The sequence below is a fragment of the Mastigoproctus giganteus genome, chromosome 7 (assembly GCF_048544385.1).
Source record: "Mastigoproctus giganteus isolate SK-2022 chromosome 7, ASM4854438v1, whole genome shotgun sequence".
NCBI lineage: Eukaryota > Metazoa > Arthropoda > Arachnida > Uropygi > Thelyphonidae > Mastigoproctus > Mastigoproctus giganteus.
The window spans coordinates 92,548,660-92,568,513 of record NC_143581.1 but is presented as its reverse complement, the minus strand read 5'-3'; the positions used below and the strand labels follow the sequence as shown (position 1 = coordinate 92,568,513).

Sequence of the window (19,854 nt, the reverse complement as noted above, 5' to 3'; positions counted from 1 at the left end):
ACCCAGATGAGCCTCTTATGCGCCATTTAAAGATTTTTCCCAAACAGCTTGTCAAAGATATTGGTCTGTAATTCTCAACTATGGAAGGATCTTTACCTGGTTTTAAAATAGCACAAATATAGGAATGATCCCATGAGATAGGATATGTATTTTCTGAGAAGATCCGGTTATAAAAGAGTAATAGTATGTAGAGATCGGCTTCACATAGATGCTTCAGCATACTGTAGTGAATGCCGTCTGGTCCTGCTGCACCATTTGGAGACTTTCTCAAGGATTCTTTGAGTTCAGCTATAGAAAAGGGTTGGTTATACGGAAGTGAGAGTCTAGTTTAAAAATTAAATTTATGACGTTCCTCAACAGTTTTAATGCGTTGAAAGGAGGTGATATAAGAAGAGGATGCGGAAATGTTATAGAAAGATTCTGATAAAGCATTTTATCAGAATCTTTCTTTAGCAATGTCAGTAGAAGAGGATAGGTCCTGCCCATTCCATTGTATTATCGGAGATTGCTGCGGAGGAAATTTTCCATTGAGAGCTTGTATTTTTTTACATATAATTCGAGTGTCAGTATTTTTGTTAATAGTTGATGCAAAGTTGATCCAGGAGTCACGTTTTGCTTTCTTCCTAATTTGCCTTGCTTTTGCTCTGAGTTTTTTGTATAAAATTAGATTGGCAGTAGTTGGGCATTTGCGGAACTGGTTCTAAGCACGGTTTTTTCTACTTTCGCTTTAGAGCAATCCGCATTCTACCACTCTTGCTTGCATTGGTCTGATTTTGGGATGGAAATTTCTGCTGCAGATAAGACTTGGCTGGTAATGTGGTCAGTTACGTCATCAATATGTTGTTGTTGTTGAACATATTGTGTGTCGAGTAGGCCACAAGTTGAGTAGTTTACCCACTCTGCTGCTTTATAAAAATTCAAGAAGTACGGCCTTTAGGACATGACACGAGATGCTGAACAGATGGATAAGTCTATGGCTGAGGTAGTACCTGTAGGTAGTTGTATATGAGTTGGAGAGCCAGAATTCAGCAGAGACCTCTCCTATCCATGGTGGAAGATCCCCACAATGGATAGTTGCCGTTAAAATCACCTAATAAACAGACAGGAGGCGACCGTTGTGCGATTATATTGTCAAGTTCAGTCTGGGAGCAAGGATAATTGGGTGAGATATAAATGGATGCAAGCGTTAATGATATTCCCATTGCCATCCGAACTGCTACAACTTCTAAGGAGGTTTGTAGCTGGAGATGCCTTGATGGTATATTAGATTTTACAAGAACAGCTACCCCTCCACGAGCAGGACCATCAGAATCTCTGTCTCGTCTAAACATGGTGTAATTTTTGAATCTGAGAGAGACTTTTGGTGATAGAAATGTTTCCTGTAAGCATACACCTACTGCATTTGTTTGAAAAAAGTAAATTACTCAGGTCATCAAAATTACTGCGTAATCCTCTACAGTTCCATTGTATGAATTTATTCATTGTTTGGGTTTGATTGAGGAAGATTGACCTGACTGTGTTTTCTGAGAAGGCTTCAGTCTGCTTTGTTTTGATTTTTCATTCCTTGAAAAGGTTGGGCGTCGTGTTTCTATGGTATCATTAGCATATAATTCTAAAACTGATTCTTCATCCTCTGGTTGAGTATCAATTTCTATTTTCCTATTGCATTGTTTCACTTTTTCCTGACCTTCAACATTTGCTGATTTTTCTGGTTTGGGCAATGATGAGATGGCATCAGTTGGGATTCTAATTGGCGTATTGCTGGTCTCATTGATTGTAAGTTTCTTTTTGGATGTTAGCGCAGTTTTGGCCCAGGTGGAAAAAGAACTGCTTGGTTCTTTGGAGACATCTGTTTGTGTTGCAAGTGAGCGGCTACTTCTGGTTACTGATGCGTATGATCTGCTAGGCATGGTTCACAGCACTTGCTTTCTTGCTTCAGGATATGTGACTTTATGCTCCACTTTATATTTCTGGATTTTTTTTCCTGTTTTCCAGAGGTCACATGCTTTACAAAATGCAGGATGGCTTCCTTTACAGTTTGAGGAAGCTGTACACTCTCCTTGGAGCCACAAATAGGACACAGAGCATCGCCTCGGCATGCAGTCTGTGCATTGCCGTACTTCTGGCACTTAAAGCAGCGAATGGGATTCGGGATGTAAGGTCGAATCTTGCAGTTTAATTAACCTGCTTTGACAGAAGATGGAAGATTCGGAGTGCTGAACGTCAAAATAATGGACCTAGTTGGCAGTAGGTTGCCATCTTTTTTGGTCATTATTCTCCGAGCATGTGTCACCTTTTGTTCGCTAAGCTCTTGTACTATTTCTTCTTCAGGGACAGTTAGTAAGTCTCATTCACTGATAACGCCTTTAGACGTATTCAGGGTGTTATGGGGTGTAACTGACACTTAAATATTGTTGAATGTTGTTAAATTTAACAATTTTTTTTTTAATGAGATGTATTCGAAGTTTCGATTAAAAGGTCTCCAGATTGGAGACGCTTCACCATTTTAGGGATCCAACAACCGATTCTAAACATTTCTGTATCAGAAAAGGCGATAGCTTGCCGACAGGTTGTGTGGAAAATGAGTGCATTATAAGAAATGCTGGCATATCTGAAATCTGTTTTTCCGTCCGAAGTCTCTTCGAACGATTCGACTTATGTTCTGAGACACAGCTAACAACTTTGCCGCCTGTGGGCTCCACAGATGGATATTCATTGCAATCCATCGTTGCTCCTTTATAGCACTGGAAGAGGAAATTCCTTCTCCGAGATTACCTGCCCCGCCACGTGGAGACAGGAGCAGTGCCAATCAGTGACCAAGCGATCAGCACAAGAGGAGAGCTGTTATTTTGGTTTTTAGGAGCATTAGCAACTAAGGCTATATTGCTCTGGGAATGCGTTGGTCGTTCCCTGACCTTTCTGCATCCTCTGTATTTCGTGGTGACGGGCTCGAACCCCGGTCTAATCAAGAAGCGTGTGCTACGCACTGCTGCTCCTGCCCACCTGGTTATGAAGGCGCCTACAAGAGGAGAGCAGTGACATTGCTCAGCGAGGGAAGCAGTAACGTTGCGGGCGTTGGCGGGTTTATGAAAGCACTAGTACTCGCCCTAGGAAAAACGCTAGAAAATCGCACTAGAAAGATCGCTTGGCACTCGGGGGTCCTAGGTTTTCTTTATTTCATGTTTTTTGCCCGGTTTTTGTTCTAAGCCGAAAGATTTGGGCATCGAACTATAATATTAAAGATATGCCCTAGTTTCCGAGCGACGACAGCTTGATAGATAAGATGCTCCGTTTCTTGAGCTGCATTCCAGCACTTACGTATCTCATGACGTCATTCCTCCTTATAGCTGATCGATAAGTACAGCTGTTGCAATATTCCGAAATGCAAGACATTCCATTCGAATTCCAGTGCCGGCGAAACACGTACATCCGAGGTTAACTGATCCACAACACACACACAAAAGGTATTAATCAGCGATAGACTGTGCTGACATCTGGAGTCCGTGAAAAGTTCAGATGTACATTCTTTTGTACGTATTTTGACAAAATGCGTAATTTTTCTTTTCTCTACCGCATCTTCCCTTTCAAGTAACTTCCAATTTAACCGCAGTGAAGTACACGTGTGCAGTGGGTAGTCCTTAATGTGTCTGGTTATTCACATTTCAGAATAAATTGAAAAACTGACTTACATAATTGTTTGTTTGCATCGGGTTAAATTATCCCTAATGAAATTCTTGTGTACTAGAAAAACTCAACAATAAATATAATACCAAGAGATCCTATCTATTTCGAATAATTTTACTTAAAGGATATTAAAGAATTCTTTTAAAGGTACTCGATATAAATTACCTGAGGTTGAACTCCAACCTGTGTGAAATTAATTCTGTTAAAAGACAGCTTGTTTAACCTACGTTGAAGAGGAAAATATTTATGTCGTAACAGACAATACAAATTTAAAAAGGAATGACCAAAGATTGAAGTACCATCCTCAATTATTCCAAAATTTATACACTAAGTTCTTCCCCTTAATAGTAATAGAGGAATGTGATGCAAGAAAGCAAGCATATGAGCATCGAATGTAGCATCAGTCAAAAAACAATTTCACGCAACCATTCCCTCTAAAAGTTTGTCCAGTTCCTCCTTGAACTTATTTAAGCTATCAACTTCCACCACGACATTATGGAAGTTTGTTTCAGCAATTAACCACCTTCTGGCTAAATGCAAATTTCCGCACATCTGTTCAACAACTGCCTTTCCTCAATTTGAATTTATGCCCCCTCAGATATATAATTAGTATTAGTAACAGCCGCATGGTGCAAGAAAGCCTTATGCTGCACCAGCCAAAAAAAAAAAAAAAAAATCCGAACAAAACAATGATAAAAACAAAAAAATAAAAATAAATAAAATAAAATAAATAACTAAATAATAATAATTAATAAATAAAAATAATAATAAAAAAGGAAATTAAACCTATCATCCTATGCGCTTCCCTTACCCGAAAGTACTATCCAGATGACCTTTGAATTTCCCCAAACTGTCGGCCTCTACCACCCATGAAGGCAACTTATTCCAGTAATTTATAACTCGCTGGCTAAAATAGAACTTCCTGCAGTCCAATCTAAACATTTCCCCCCGTAACTTGAATTTATGTCTCCTAGTTCTAGCATCATTTATAATCTTGAAAATTCCGTCCTCATTCATTTTACTGATGCCTCTCACAGCCTTAAACACCTCAATCAAATCTCCTCTAAGGTGTCTAATTTCCAAACTCTGCAACCCACATATTCGAAGTCTTTCTTCATAAAGACGCCCTTTTGCCGATCTCACCAGGTGAGTTAGCTCGATGTCTTTCTTTAGGTGCGGTCTCCATACTTGAACACAGTATTCCAAGTGGGGTCTAACATAAGCCTTATACAATGGGATTATCACGTCCCTATCTCTACTTGCAAAAGTTCGATAGATCATCGATAGGACACCATGGGCCTTCCTTGCAACCTGTTTACAATGCTCAGAGAATTTCATGTCTGACCGTATCGTAACACCCAAGTCCCTTTCCTCCAGTACTGGGTTTAGTTAAACTCCACCAAGTGAATAAGTTTTTTTGGGATTACTGTTTCCCAGGTGTAATACCTTACAATTTGTTGGATTAAAGCACAGCTGCCATTTTTCTGACCATTCCTGAAGTCTATCTAGGTCTCTCTGAAGAAGCTCAGCTTGACAGTGATCATTAACTACTCTACCAATTTTAACATCATCTGCAAATTTAGACATCACGCCCTCTATCCCCTCATCAATGTCGTTTATGAAAATTAAAAACAACAGTGGTCCTAATACTGATCCTTGGGGAACCCCACTTCTTACATCAACCCAATCTGAGGAATAGCCATTTATCACAACCCTCTGCCTCCTGCCCTGAAGCCATCCTTCTATCCATCCAAGGATTTTTCCCAGTGATTCCAACCTGTTTCAGCTTATAAAGCAACCGCTCATGTGGGACTGAGTCAAAAGCTTTGCTGAAATCTAAATAAACAATGTCGAAATTATTCCCTAAATCCAGCTCGTGAGTGACCCTTTCGAAATAGCGAACCAGATTTTTTAAACATGATTTTTCCTTTACAAAACCATACTGAGTATCCTTGAGAATTTCAATTCGATCCAAATGATCCTGAATTCCACCCTTGATCATTGCCTCCATGATTTTCCCTACTACTGAAGTCAGACTGACAGGTCAATAATTTCCAACTTCACTTTTAGAGCCACCCTTACGTATGGGAGATACATTTGCACTTTTCCAATCCAAGGGAATCTCCCCAGAGTCTAGTGATGCTCGCATAATTAGCCTCAATGGTTCAATGCACTGGCTTGCCGCCTCTCTCAAGATTATAGGGTATATTCCATCAACTCCAGGAGCCTTACTAGTCTGTAGGCTTGAAAGTTTTTTCATTAAATAATCTTGCGAAATTTCAATATCATTAATTACATATTTTTTAACTTCGCTCCCACAATTTCCCATCGCCACAAAAGGCTTTTCATTTGTAAATATCGATGCAAAATAACTGTTGAGTTCATCTGCAACGGCAGCTGGTGTATTTATTACTATCCCCTTTCCCTTACGTAAAGGTCCGATCTGGTTTGTCCTGCTCTTCTTGGCATTTATATATGTGAAGAATTCTTTATCCCCCCTCTTTGCTCTGTTTGCTAGTGATTTCTCATAAACTGCCTTTGCCTGTCGAACCTTTTCTGTGGCCTATTACACATCACCTTGTAGCTATTATAGGCTTCAGTACTTTTTATTGCTCTGTAACCTTTCCATGCCACCTTTTTCTGCTCAAGTAATGCGGCAACTTCACTATTCATCCAACTTGGAACCCTCCTCGTGGAGTATTTTTTTAATGGTATATACGCATTCAAGGCATCTGTGATTAATGTTTTAAAAGCGTACCACAGTTCAATTGTATTCATTCTCTGCGCGATATCTACCCAGTTAATAGAGGCCATGTAGTACCTTAAGGCATCGTAATTTCCTTTTCTGAAATTAAAACCCATTCCTTTGCCTTTTACTTCTGCTACCTCTCTCGTCATCATCCACCGTAGAACTCCGTGATCACTTCCTGCTACTGGTTCCTCTACTGTCAGCCCTGTTATGTCATCTGATTCATGTGTGATGATGAGGTCTAGGATATTCTTTTCTCTAGTACTTTCCCTGACATGTTGATACAAATAACAGTCATCTAGTTGATTTAAAAATTTTGTTCCCCATGTCGAGTTTCCTTCCCATTTACTCCAATCAATTAGAGGCAAATTGAAATCACCCATAATAAGGCATTGACGCTTACTTGCCCATTCCATTTGCATGTAGAGGCTTTCGCCATAATCTTCACAATCACATGGACTGCAAATTACTCCTACTCGCATTATAATTTTGTTTCCAACTATCTCACACCATACAGACTCTATACTAGCATGCGAAATGTCTGAATCCGGGAAAGCTATCGTCGCACTCAGGCTGCTTCTGATAAGAAGCATTACCCCACCACCCCTTCTATCTAACCTATCCTTCCTAAATACATTATACAAGCCGTACTGAAACTCATCATCCCCTATTTCCGGGCGGCACGTCTCTGTAAGCCCTATTATGTCCGCGTTACTTGTTTTAACCAGCAGGTCGAATTCGCTCATTTTATTGACGACACTTCTAACGTTACTGTATAAACAATTAAGATTTACTGTTCTTGTATATTGTATGCAAATACCTGGGATTACTGTTCTGGGATTAAGATTTACTGTTCTTGTATGCAAATACCTGGGAATCTACATTGACACCGGTCTTACCTTTCACTCTCATCTGAAGTACTTATCCACAAAAATCCGAAAGTATACGGCTATGATAAGAAGAGTCAGCAGAGCGGACTGGGGTTTGAAGCATAAAGCTTTGTCACTCATCTATAAAGCGGCGTTTCTCCCAATTGTGTGTTATGGAGCCTCAGTTTGGTGTACAAAGGCTATCCTGGAAAAGAACAAGCGTAAACTTGACTCAATACAAAGATTCATGATGTTATCTATCTGCAGGGCATGTCGCACTGTCAGCACCCCTGCCCTACAGGCTATTACTGGATGCTTGCCACTCTATCTTGAGGTGATTAAAAGGGGACTTTACCATCGATTAAAGAAGGGAATTCCGACACAGTTGTTAAATCTTCAACTGCAACTTACCAATGACCTGAAACAAGAAAGAAAACGTATCTTCACACACCTTCAAGGAATTTGGCAGCATTCATGGGAAACCACGCCCAAAGGAGAAATTACCAGAAGATTCCTCCCATCCATTGACATGACTTTCCCGAAGTCTCCTTCCTGGTTTTCACCTGGTCTGCAAGTTACATTCCTGATCACAGGACATGGGCCCTATCAACAAAAATTGACAGCAATGGGAATTGAAAGCAATCCATTCTGCCACTGTGGCGAAGAGGAGTCATGGGGGCATCTCATGTATGAGTGCCCAGCTTACGATGATTGTAGGCTCAAATTTTTAACTGAAATCCAGGAGAACCCTCGTAATCATGAAACATACCTGCTTCAGAATGAAACGACATACAAAGCCTTAACGAGTTACGCACAAGCTGTCTTTACCATCAGACGGGCAAAGTTTGTGGAACTTAGAGCTGCTCAGAACAACGACCTTCAAGTGCAAACACAAACTGGGGTCGGATAGCAATTTCCCAAACTGATAAAAGAGTAAGACTGAAGATTAAAATACTATGCTGGCATCATCATGGTTGGCACTCCTTGAAAAGCTGACTCCCAGAGAGTGCTTGGCCTTTGGCACTCGCACAGTGGCGCCTGCCCCTGTGACTTTTGATCCCTCTACCCATCCCCTATTTCTCCTTACTCGGGTGGACTGCCTTCTCTATCTGTCCACTTTAGCTTGTTCCTCACATTCAGATCGCTCTTCCTCTTGTTCCCCAGACCTTCTCTTCTCTTCTTCTCTTTTCTTTTTTCTTTTTTTTTTTTTTTTTTTTAACTTGGTCTTCGTCCAGGACGCTCAGGCGACCCTGGCGGAGACTAGCCAGAGAATAATGGGCAGCCTGGCTACCTCCTAGCGGTGTGTGCGGGCAACGTGAGGTCCCACCAGGGGCCCTGCGGCCAAATGCCAGGACACCCAACAGAACCTAACGCAATATGTCATATACAACAGACAACACTTTTCTGGCATTTACAGTAGTTCTGTATTTCTTCACAGCGTACATATGGCGCAGATGTGAGAAATCACAGGTGGCGCCTGACCCTAACACTATGCACACTATGTTCTTGTATATTTAACAACCCTAACACAACCCTTGAAGTTTTTTAGGCTCTCTTCCCTGATATTAGCTACCCGCTCACGTGAAACGTCTTTGCCCCCAGAACATCTAGATAATACGTCCAGTTGGGGTAACAGATAAGAACTCTTAAGGTATGTGCAAGAGTTACATTGACCAATATTATCAGACAAACGCGTGTCAGTATTACTCACATCCCCCCTACATTTTGCCGAAACCCGGAATCGAACCATAGCCCTTTAGATCTTCAATCTAATGCTCTCCCAACTGAGCTATTTCGGCTTCAATCTGAGCAAGCGGAAGAATCTCATCAGAATTTAGCTTGCTCAACCCGTTCAAGGTCTTATACATCTCAATCAGATCACCTCGCAGGTGCTTAGTCTCAAGCAGTTGCAGAACTTAAGCCTCTCTTGGTAAGAGGACCACTTCATTCTCCCCACCAACCTTGTTGCCCTTCTCTGCACACGCTCAAGCAACTCTACACTCTTCCAAAATGAGGCCCCCAGACCTGTATGCAGTACTGAAGGCGTTGTCTGGCCATTGCCTTATACAAAAGGATAATCACTTCCTTTTCCCTGCTAGCAACTATCGGTTGATAAAACTATCTGTGGTTTCATCTTCATCGTGGATTACCAGAAAAAAATTATCCCTGACTTTAGTCTATAACAAGTGTTTATGCACATTGGACAACTATCATTAAATTAAAATGGGATACAGTGGGTGGGCACCTTATTGTGATCACTTCGGGATTCAGTTAGTGATAACAATAGCTAATTGATACCAAGCACCGAAGAAACAAGGATGCATGTGTACAGCGTTGTTTATTGATCAGAGTGGAAATGTGTACACAAAAAGGAGTAAGTGTACAGAAAGATAACATTTAAATCAAGTAATACTTTAATTAAAATTAGACTGTCCACTATTTTTCAAGGAAGCCATCGATAAAAGTGAAACTATCGATGTTTCTGGAAATACATACAAAGAATTAAAATTAGGAAATAGTTAATGCTCTAGCAGTCAGATTGGTAGGAGTAAAGATACAGTAATTTCCCTCGCATAACGACACACACCGACAACAGCAGTATCTAATTAAAAATAATTCATTAAATTTTGTTTAACATCAAACTCAATTCTTGGTTGAGACTTTTTGAATAATATAGGATTTATCCTTGTAGTTGCAAAACTCGAGACCGTTAATGCATAATTGATTGATGTGGTCGCTAACTGGAATCATACCTTTATGTATGGATTTCCAAAGGGCCTAAAATTATACATCAAACAGATCCTCAGCCACTGACTGCCAACAAAGAAGAGGAAATGGAATTTGTAATGTGTCTTGTAAGGTGAATCGAATTTATCTCCAATAAGAACAACAATTATTATTGAATTGGATACAAGGCAATGAAGATTGACAAATAACTTACACTGCGAAAGTCGAGCTTTTTTGGAGACGACAACTTCTTCCTTGATATGTCGAATTCATCTTCTCGTCGCTGTATCTCCATGTAATACTTCCTGGAAATAAAATGCATCGGTGAGAATGGATTTTCATCTTATATTCCAAATTTTTTTTCATTAACTAATAAATTATTAATTTAAAACATTATATCTCACGTTTAGTGACCCCAATTCATAAATGGAGATCAAAGGGTGATACAAGTAATTACAGATATGGTCACAAAGGAACTGGATTAAAAAAATAATTTTGATATCATATACTTGTATTTTAGGAAAGCTTTTGATATTCTTGCACATGGACGACTACTGTACAAACTATAGCAGTATGGCATTAAGGGAAAGTTGCTGAAATGGATAAAAGGATGGTTGAGTGCGAGAAGACAGAGTGGTAATTAATGGGTGCTGCTCTTCGTGGACTAATGTTATTAGTGAAGTCCCCTAGGGTTCAGTGTTGTTTTCTGTATTTATCAATGATATTGATGAAGATATATCAGGGTTAATGTCTAAGATTGCAGACGATACGAAGGTTGGAGAGGTGGCAACTGAAGTTTAACATTGACAAATGTAAAATACTGCATATGGGTAGAAGTAACCGCAGAGGAACGTACCAACTGTGTGGTACTACACTCAGGGTAGCGGAGAATGAAAAGGACCTGGGAGTTATTGTGCAGTCAGATATGAAGTGTTCTGAGCAGTGCAGACAGACTGCAAGAGTAGCTAATGGTGTCTTGTCAATGATATATAGAAATTTTGCTAGCAGGGATAAGGAGGTGATTATCCCCTTGTATAAGGCAATGGTCAGGCCACACCTTGAGTACTGCATACGGGTATGGAGGCCCCATTTTAGGAAGGAAGGATGTAGAGCTGTTGGAACGAGTAGAGTACAGAGAAGGGCAACAAGATTATTGAATGGAACAAGGGGTTGCACTTATGAAGAAAGGCTTAAATTTTGCAAATTACAGTGTGTGGAGACTAGGCACCTGCGAGGCGATCTTATTGACGTGTATTAAGCCTTGAATGGCTTGAGCATGCTCAATGCTGATAGGATTCTTCCTCTTGCTCAGATTACTCATATCAGGGGACAAATTCAAATTGAAAAAATACAATTATAGAATAGATGTGTGAAAATTTGTCTTTAGCCAGCGGGTGGTTGATAGATGGAATAGACTTCCATCTGTCGTAGTGGAGGGGAAAAACTTAAATAGGTTCACGGCATAACTAGACAAACATTTGGAGTGAATGGATGGGTGAAATGGAAAGGTGTTTTTTTTTTTTTTTTTGGTTGATGCTATATAAGCTGGCTTTCTTGCATCACATGCCTTTACTAATGCTAAATCGATCTACAACCTAAGTGAGTTCACTTAAATTGAAAAGAACAAGAAGTGAGTTCTTGTGCAAACTGGTGCCATGAACATGTGACTTGGATTGGAGTCCTGACAAATGGGGTGCAGTTCTGTTCTCTGATGAGTCCCCTTTTAGACTACAAACAGATTCTAGACGCTATTTCATCTTCAGACAACGAGGAATGCAATATCATCCCTCCAACATCAGAGAAAGGAACACTTACGGTGGAGGCGGTGTTCTCTGTGGGGCTGAATAATGATCAACGACCACATTCCTCCATGGTTTTGATAGAGCTACAGAGAATAGATTCACAACAACGCTACTGCACATAGAGTTCAAGTGGTGGAAGAATATCTTGAAACTGAGGATATTCAAAGATTGCCGTGGCCAGCACTATCATCAGACTTAAATCCGATCGAACGTGTGGGACGCCCCATTGCACGCCGACAGTCAACTCCTCGGTCACCTGTTGAAGAAAGGTCTGTGCTGGCGAAAGAATGGGATTTGTTGCCGAAGAATCGTATAGACACCCTTTTATCGAGCATGGTTCACCGCTGTCAGGCCTGTTTAGCCGTTGGACGGAATCATACGCCGAACTGATGTCATGTGACCATTTGTATCGACTTCTGTATTTCGACCTTTTTTTATCCTTTTACAACCCCTATAAATGTGCTTTATAACTGACCGAAGTTTCTCGCTATCTCCTCATTCCATCCTTATTCTATTTTACGCCACCATACCAAATTTTGTCTCGCTTCATCGCAAGCTGCACGAGTTACACCACGTTTTCTACGTGTTGTGTTAGTTTTGTCAAGCAGCGTATAACTTCAGAGGGGTACCCATCGTCTTTCTTAAGTGCTTTAGACGTGTGCTTGGTGTATTCCTCTCAGTTGTGAGTACTCCAAGTAAATCTTTATATATTTATCTTCTTATTTTATTACTATCCATATGAAACTCCTGACAGCATGCCGTGACAGGTACATTGTATCATACCTTTAGGTACAATAAAGATTAATTCAAATCCAGTGCTGTCCTGTCGTGAAATAATTAATCGCAATAAAATCTATCCCATTCCGTCTGTCTAGTTCAATGACTAAATAGTTAAAGTACATAATTTAAAGTAGAGCAAATATCCTCAGAAAATATTTATAGAAGGAGAGGGATCTGGTTTCTAATGCGTAATCTCGCTAATGAGCACCGCAATACGTAGGAAACTTTTTATTAGTAAGAAAGCGTCTATATGACTGCACAGCAATCGAAAGCGAAACTCTGTTGTAACAAATGGACATTTATGTGCATCCAAACACCTTACTTCATGCTAGAATCCCCAACCATCTGTCAACTCTATATTGCTGTTCATGCAGCGCAAGTTGCTATGTTGAGAATCCTTCGATTTATTTCTAAATTCAAGTCATTAAACGAAAGTTCCCGTCCTTGGCTGACTTTCTGGTACGGAGTTTTATATCGACCACTAAATCATCTAAATACTGGCATTACTCCTAAAATAGACTGATATAAATTCTTGAATTTTTGATCATTTACGTCCATTCTTGTTGAGCAAGTATTTTCACTCGTGTGGCAGATGAATCCCTGACGTTCGCAATGATGGTACTTGCATTTTAGAGCTCATAGAGAAAATTACCCTAAAGTTTTCACATGCCTTTTGAATTTTCGACGCATCGCACTATAGAGTTCCATATGAAACAATCTGCCACTCACAGTGATCAATCTGAAATAATAGAAAGCTTATTGTACCACACATTTCCTTGTAAAATAACATTAATTGATTTTTTGATTTTTTTTTTTTTTTTTTTTTGATTTGGTAGTTGTTGGCGCATCGGCTTCTGTGGCCATATTGCACCTCCCAAGGTTTTTGCAGTACTTTGATCCAAGCCCGAGGCGGGAATCGAACCCGCGACCTTTGGGTTGCCGGGCAGGTACTTTACCCACTCGGCTAGCCCGGTCGGCACACATTAATTGATAAAGAGATGTCTGTCTTTTTCTGAAAGGGATCTACCACTTTGTGAATACGGGTGTATAGTAAGTGAACATTCGAAGGTAAATCTAAAATATGAAAGTATCAAAGAAGAGAACAAATGTCTTGTTAACATAGTAACAAGAGCACTCTTCATGTTCTATCAAGTTCAGGATGGTAATCGGAACTTCACCAGGATAATTACAGCTGGATGGAGTTTAAGCTGTAATTAACCTGGTGGGGTTCTGGTCCTGTCCGCTATCCTTTTCGCAGCTGTTTTTGTGCCTTCTCTGACAGACACGAGTATCATGATCACCTAGATGATGATAAAAAATTGTTCACTACCATCAGCTGTGGGAAGATATCAACGACTTGATCTACCAAAATTTCCCGAAACTTGAAGGCTACTTGTCCGGCTTCAGTTTTCTCATCAATCCTTGAGTCGAAACAATTGATTCGCTCCCAAACGTAATCCAATAACAGTGCGACTATGTTACGAGGACCCATAACCTCTGTTGTCCAACGACACGCCAATCTAGGTGTTGTCTTTGACCAGAAGCTCTTTTCTTCCAACACACACAGATTGCCTGCAAATTAAGTTCTGCCGAGTCCAGTAATAGAACCACACGTGTGAAAGTGATTAAAGCAACTTTCACACGTGTAAGCCAACCTGTCGGGTGCAGATACATTAATTAAGACCTGTGTCTACTCTGTCGCTCTCTATGATGTCGAATTCTGGATATCAACTGCAGCGACGCATCTCAGATGGAGATTCTGAGCTGGCTTTGATATGGGCCTTTTGGACTTTTTTTCTGCACTAAGGACCACTCAAATGGCGGCAACCTTTGATATCAAACGTCTTCCAGCCATTATTCACAAGAGGAGAAGTCTAGTATTTTCTGACAAGATAATGATCGGGATCGTATCTGAACCCGACTTCTGGGCATTGCAGCTGGAGGATCCTAGACCAATTCAGTCCAAATCGGTTAAAGTTATCGGATTGGTTTCCACCCTATACACTCAGTGAATTGGGAACCTTTACAAGTCTGCGGTATAAGAAATGTATTTTAGTTACTTTTCAGTAGAATTTGGCTAATTGTAACCCCTTTTTCATTTCGGGATGGTTCTAGTCCACTTGACATTAAATGAACTTCTACTCACTAAAATTATAAATTATCTGCAATGCAGTCTGCCATACAATGAACGAACTTATCTGATAAATTCGTGTTGTTTATAGATATCATTTATTGCATTAATGTAATAAAAATATCATTTTCATTATTTCAACGAATCAAAATGTATGACCTAAAAAAAGTTTTGGTTAATGACATCACAATTGGTTAATTTATTGGAAGGAAAAAGTACAAAAATAAGACATGGTAATAAGTTATAATTAGGTACAACATGTGAAATAAATAAACATTTGATAAGAGTTAAGAATAATTTAAGTTGAATTAGATCAAATGGAAATGTGCGAGAATATCTTCACAAGTTGTAGATGTTGAGAAAGAGCAAACTCCACAGTTCGTTAATATTTAAAACGGACGTAATTAAGTTTAGATTATTTTAAAGCAGGAACAAGACATCGATTTAAGTTTTAGGGTCCTCAGCCAGTTACATTTAAAAGATGGCAACTAAACAGATTTATAAAGGAGAGTCAAAAGATTTTCTTGTTTCTTTTTTTATAATCCGGCACGAACACAAGTCAGAGGGGATTACAATAAATCATGAACACATTCGTTAATCGTATTTAGCAGTCACGGACTTGAAACATTTATATAAGGAGAAAGAGTGTGTTCTACTGCACTCGAGTTCTTGACCACTCGGCTGAGTCAGGCCGTTCTTCTGATCTTATTACCTTCTCGATCTCGCGCACGAATGTGACGCAGTTTAATTTCAAAATATTACAGCTGTAGGCTAGGACATTGACGTTGTGTTCTTTTTTGTGCTTTCAAGTATTGTTTATGTACTGGATTGGATTATCTTTATGTTTCAAAAGCGTTATTTATACATAATAACTCGGAGATTTATCAGCGCAGTGATTATAATAAAACTAAGGAGTTGAAACTTTTAGAAGCAGAACAATTAATCGAATATTTTGTTGATAAAACCTTCCCATCTGTGGTCTTTCCATTTCTGTTTTAGCCATCCTGAACTGTACCACACAGTTTGAATATTAATGAGTGTTTCATTCCCATTTCCTCATTATCTTTCAAAAATAGCTAAAATTAAGCGCATTCACTTTAAAGTGGGCGACATCCAAGTGTTGCAAAGTGTAAAACTATGGAATTCTTTAAACTATTTAAGCTTATTTTTTTAAATAATCCCTCTTGGCCTTAGAAAAATAATAAAAGACAACAAATGACCTCATGCGGATTTATGAGATGGTTTTGTAACCAAAAATAACTACTGGTTGCCTCGTATTGCAGCCAAGAGAAGAAAATAGTCGGTAACAGGATCGCAGTGTAGGCACCATAAAATTCACGACTGCTGGTGACTCGCAGACAGATAAACCTTGCGAGAAAGCACGTTTACAAGTGCTGAAGTCCACCACAGTATTCTTGTATGCTTTGGTAGAAGCGATGAGAGGTAGAACACTCAGCAGTTCTTTGAACCATGCTGGTCTATTTATAGCACGCGGCAGAGCGTGTAGACACGAGGGAAGGTGTGTGTGTTCTGAAAGAAAGAAAGATGGCAAACTGAGACCTCATTATTGGGTATATAAAAGAAAGATGGTTTCCCTTTTCATGAATAAGTAAGTAAAGAGATAAGGCAGCTGGAACACATTAAGAGACTTGAAAACTTTCTTAGATATTGAAGCTTTAACCTATCTTACAGCGACTTGACCTTAAAGTTAAAATGTATACGTTGTATTCTAGAATGGCTCTATCGTCAATCTCAGGAAGTAAGTGATGTTATCGGGTCACTCGATCTTCGTTAATTAACGTTTGCAAAAATTTAAAGTTAAGAGTACAAATGAGTAGAGGGAAACTGTTAAAACAAGTCCCTTTCTTTTTGAGCGTCAAATACTATCTTTATTGGATCTCAGAGAGTACACTGGGAAAGCAATTAGAGGAGGCGTACATTTAGTCCTTGGAAAATGGTTACTTCAAGCGCAGTTCGTCCTCTGAAGGTCACTAACGCAAGCCTGAAACGAACCTAACCACGCAATCCTAAATTTTTATCCCTTTAGTTTATTCCTAATCTATTGCATATTTAGCCAGTTTTATTTTAGCCAGCTAGTTATAAATTACTGGAATAAGTTACTTACGTGGGTGGTAGAGGCTGACAGTCTGGGGAAATTCAAAGGTCAGCTGGATGTCATCTAAAATTAATTTTAGAAAATTAATGAAATTAATTTAATGAAACATTTGGAGGATAACGAACTGATAGGATGGGACCAGCAGAGTGGGCTCCGAAATTAGCAGATTAAAATCCACTCGACTTCTCTGACCGTTTGGTCGTCCCGGAGTATAAACAGAAAAATTTATTTATTTATTTATTTATTTTCTGTTTTTAACTACACAAAGTTTACAGAGCAAAAAAATTTTTAATACGAATCATCTTCAACAAAAAATTGAAGTCCTTCAAATCCATTACAGCATACATGCTGTAAATTTATAGAATAAATTTACCAACTATTTTTAAATGAAGTATTTACCCCATGGTACTGGACTGCGGACACATTTTTGTCCTCGATCTCACTCTAAAGTTTCACATCTATAAAGACAAATCGCATATCATTGGAAAGATTTAGAAGCGCAACTGGATATTAATCAGAATTGAGCGAATTTTGCTATAAATAGTGAAAAGCACTAACTGCCTACTCTGCTATCTTACATGTTTTTCGTCCAGAAGATTCTAAACGGTAGTGATTATTCCGAACGAAAGCGGAGCAAACTCTTCTACAACGAGTACCAAGGCGACATCTCTGAAAGGCTACTTTGCCTTCAATACGCGCGCGTACACGAAGTGTGGCAATAAAGTTCCCGAATTGGTGCAATATAAAGAACACAAAGTGAAGGAGCTCAAAAATAGTTTTATTCAAAGTAATCACCACCTGGTTGAATGATGTTCAGCTCGGGAGATTGTCATACAACAAGAACCAGTTGCCTTTCTCTCGAATTTGTGACATCACTCGGGAAATCCGCTTCAATAGTTTTTGAAGCACCTGTACGTAGAATTCAGCATTGACTTTCTCTCCTTCAAGTACAAATTCCTTGTGAATCACACCTGTTTGTCGAAAAATAAGATTAGCAACATCTTGATCCTCGACTTCTGTAAACGAAACTTTTTTTGGTCTTGGTAATGATTTTGAAGAACACTGAATGCTTTGACGCTTCGTCTCCGGGTCGTAGTTAAACACGCTCATTTCCAGTGATGATAGAGTTGAGGAAATTAGGAGTGTCTTCATAAGTCTGGATGAAGTCCTTGCATGATGTCTCTCTTCGTTGCTTCTGCTCATTCGTCAGGATGTGCGATAAATTGTGTACAGATCTCCCTTTTTCTTAAATCTTCATGTAGAATTTGAACAATCATATCCTTATTCATATCCAACTCGTAAGTCAGCATTCTGAGGGTCAAACGACGATCTCTTCCCAAAAATTTCCCGAACTTTTTCAACTCTGTCCTCATTTCAAGAGGTTGATGGGCGTCCACTTCTTCGGCCATCGTCAACATCTTCACGTACGTCTTTGAACCGCTTATACCATTCAAACACACTGGTACGACTTTCATGCAGATTTTCCAGTTTAAAGCAAGATTTGATATTTGTTCGTTGTTGCATTGCAAAATCATGACACGAAGTCGGCCTACCGGACAAGGTCTGCACCACCATCTGTTGGAGGAAGTTTGAATACAACATACCACTTCTGTTCATTTTAAAACTCATCGAACACGACCGCACTAGTCGGGGAACTTTATTGCCACACGGCATATAAACTCAGCAGTTAACTCTACGTGATTGGTCTGTGAACAGAAGGCTTGCACAGCCAATCAATTTCATCAGATCACAATGTTTTACAAAAATTATAAACAAAAATAAATGATTATTAATAAATTAAAATAAAACGAAGAAATTAATAATATTTCAAGTGTCGTACTCAAGTACGAGCTGTCTAGAGAGAGAGAGAGATTTCTTCCTTACTTGAAGGATTTTATTTAACCCTTTTTATTTAAAGAATTTAATTTAATTAGTAACTAAAGAAATGGGTTACAAATTTGTGTGATACTGTACTACCTTCAGCAGTGTGACTGAAACTTAAATGTTGCTTTCCTGCATAGCTCGCGTGTATTGTGGCAAATTATGGTTGCAGTTATTTTTCACAATTTCTGAAAAGTTATAAATTTAACAAGTGAAAAGCAAATTTTCCTGGAGTTAAGCATATTTGCTTTGCAAATACTGAGCAACGTTTTACAGATTGTAAAAATTACGATCCTACTTATGTTCTTCAAACAATGCTACGTTTCTTCAAATACAGTGATGCTAAACATCCTTTAGATATCAATGTTTTCTATTTAATATAAATATTAATTAATTAATTAATTAATTAATATGTATAGTCTGTAATGAAAATCTCCATAAAATTTACAGATAATGGCAAACTGTGTAGGGAAGAGCAAGGCATTTACATAGGAATCATTAATTTCAGAGATTCTAACTTCGCTTAAAAATAATTATTCATAGAGATAAATTTTGGGGAAAAATTACAACAGAAAAGCAAGTAAGCACATAATTATATATGACATAACTGCACATTTCAACTGTATTAGACGTTAGTGTTCTGTCGTATCCTGTACATAAGTTACAGAGTTCCTTCGCAGATGCGTTTTAAACATTGTCAATGAGTAATTTTCCTTTGGGAAGAAATTCTCATAAGAAAAGTTGATATAGAACTTTATGCCTGAGGCGCAAATTTCCGTGGGAGAGCTAGTACAGGTGAAGCAATTTTATTTAAAGTTCCGAGATAGAAAATGGATGGTCCATCTCTAGTCACGAAGTTTTCGCTAATATGTCTTATCTTCAGCAACTTTACATAATTAGTATAAAAATCCTGAATGAATTTTTTTAAGGAGTTTGTTTAATGATTTATCTACGAGGTGCAGCCTAGACCTCAATGCAGAAAGTGATGGGCTAGCCTTAAGAGGATCAGATTGAATCTACCAATCATACTAATCCCTAATATTTGGAATCTAGATGATCCTTGCGAGTATTTGAACTACAGAAATAATATTCATGTTCTCTATTTCTGTCAGACT

At 38.9% G+C, this 19,854-nt stretch overlaps 1 protein-coding gene across 1 annotated transcript in view; it reads right to left on the bottom strand.

Moving 5' to 3' along the window:
• The window catches only part of LOC150083078 (uncharacterized), a 305,874-nt gene that overhangs the window by 259,148 nt on the left and 26,872 nt on the right, over positions 1–19,854 (bottom strand). The window contains exon 2 of the mRNA XM_090377773.1: positions 10,244–10,334. Within this exon, the coding sequence (XP_090233899.1) occupies positions 10,244–10,334 (91 nt within the window). The remainder of the gene's footprint in view (positions 1–10,243; positions 10,335–19,854) is intronic.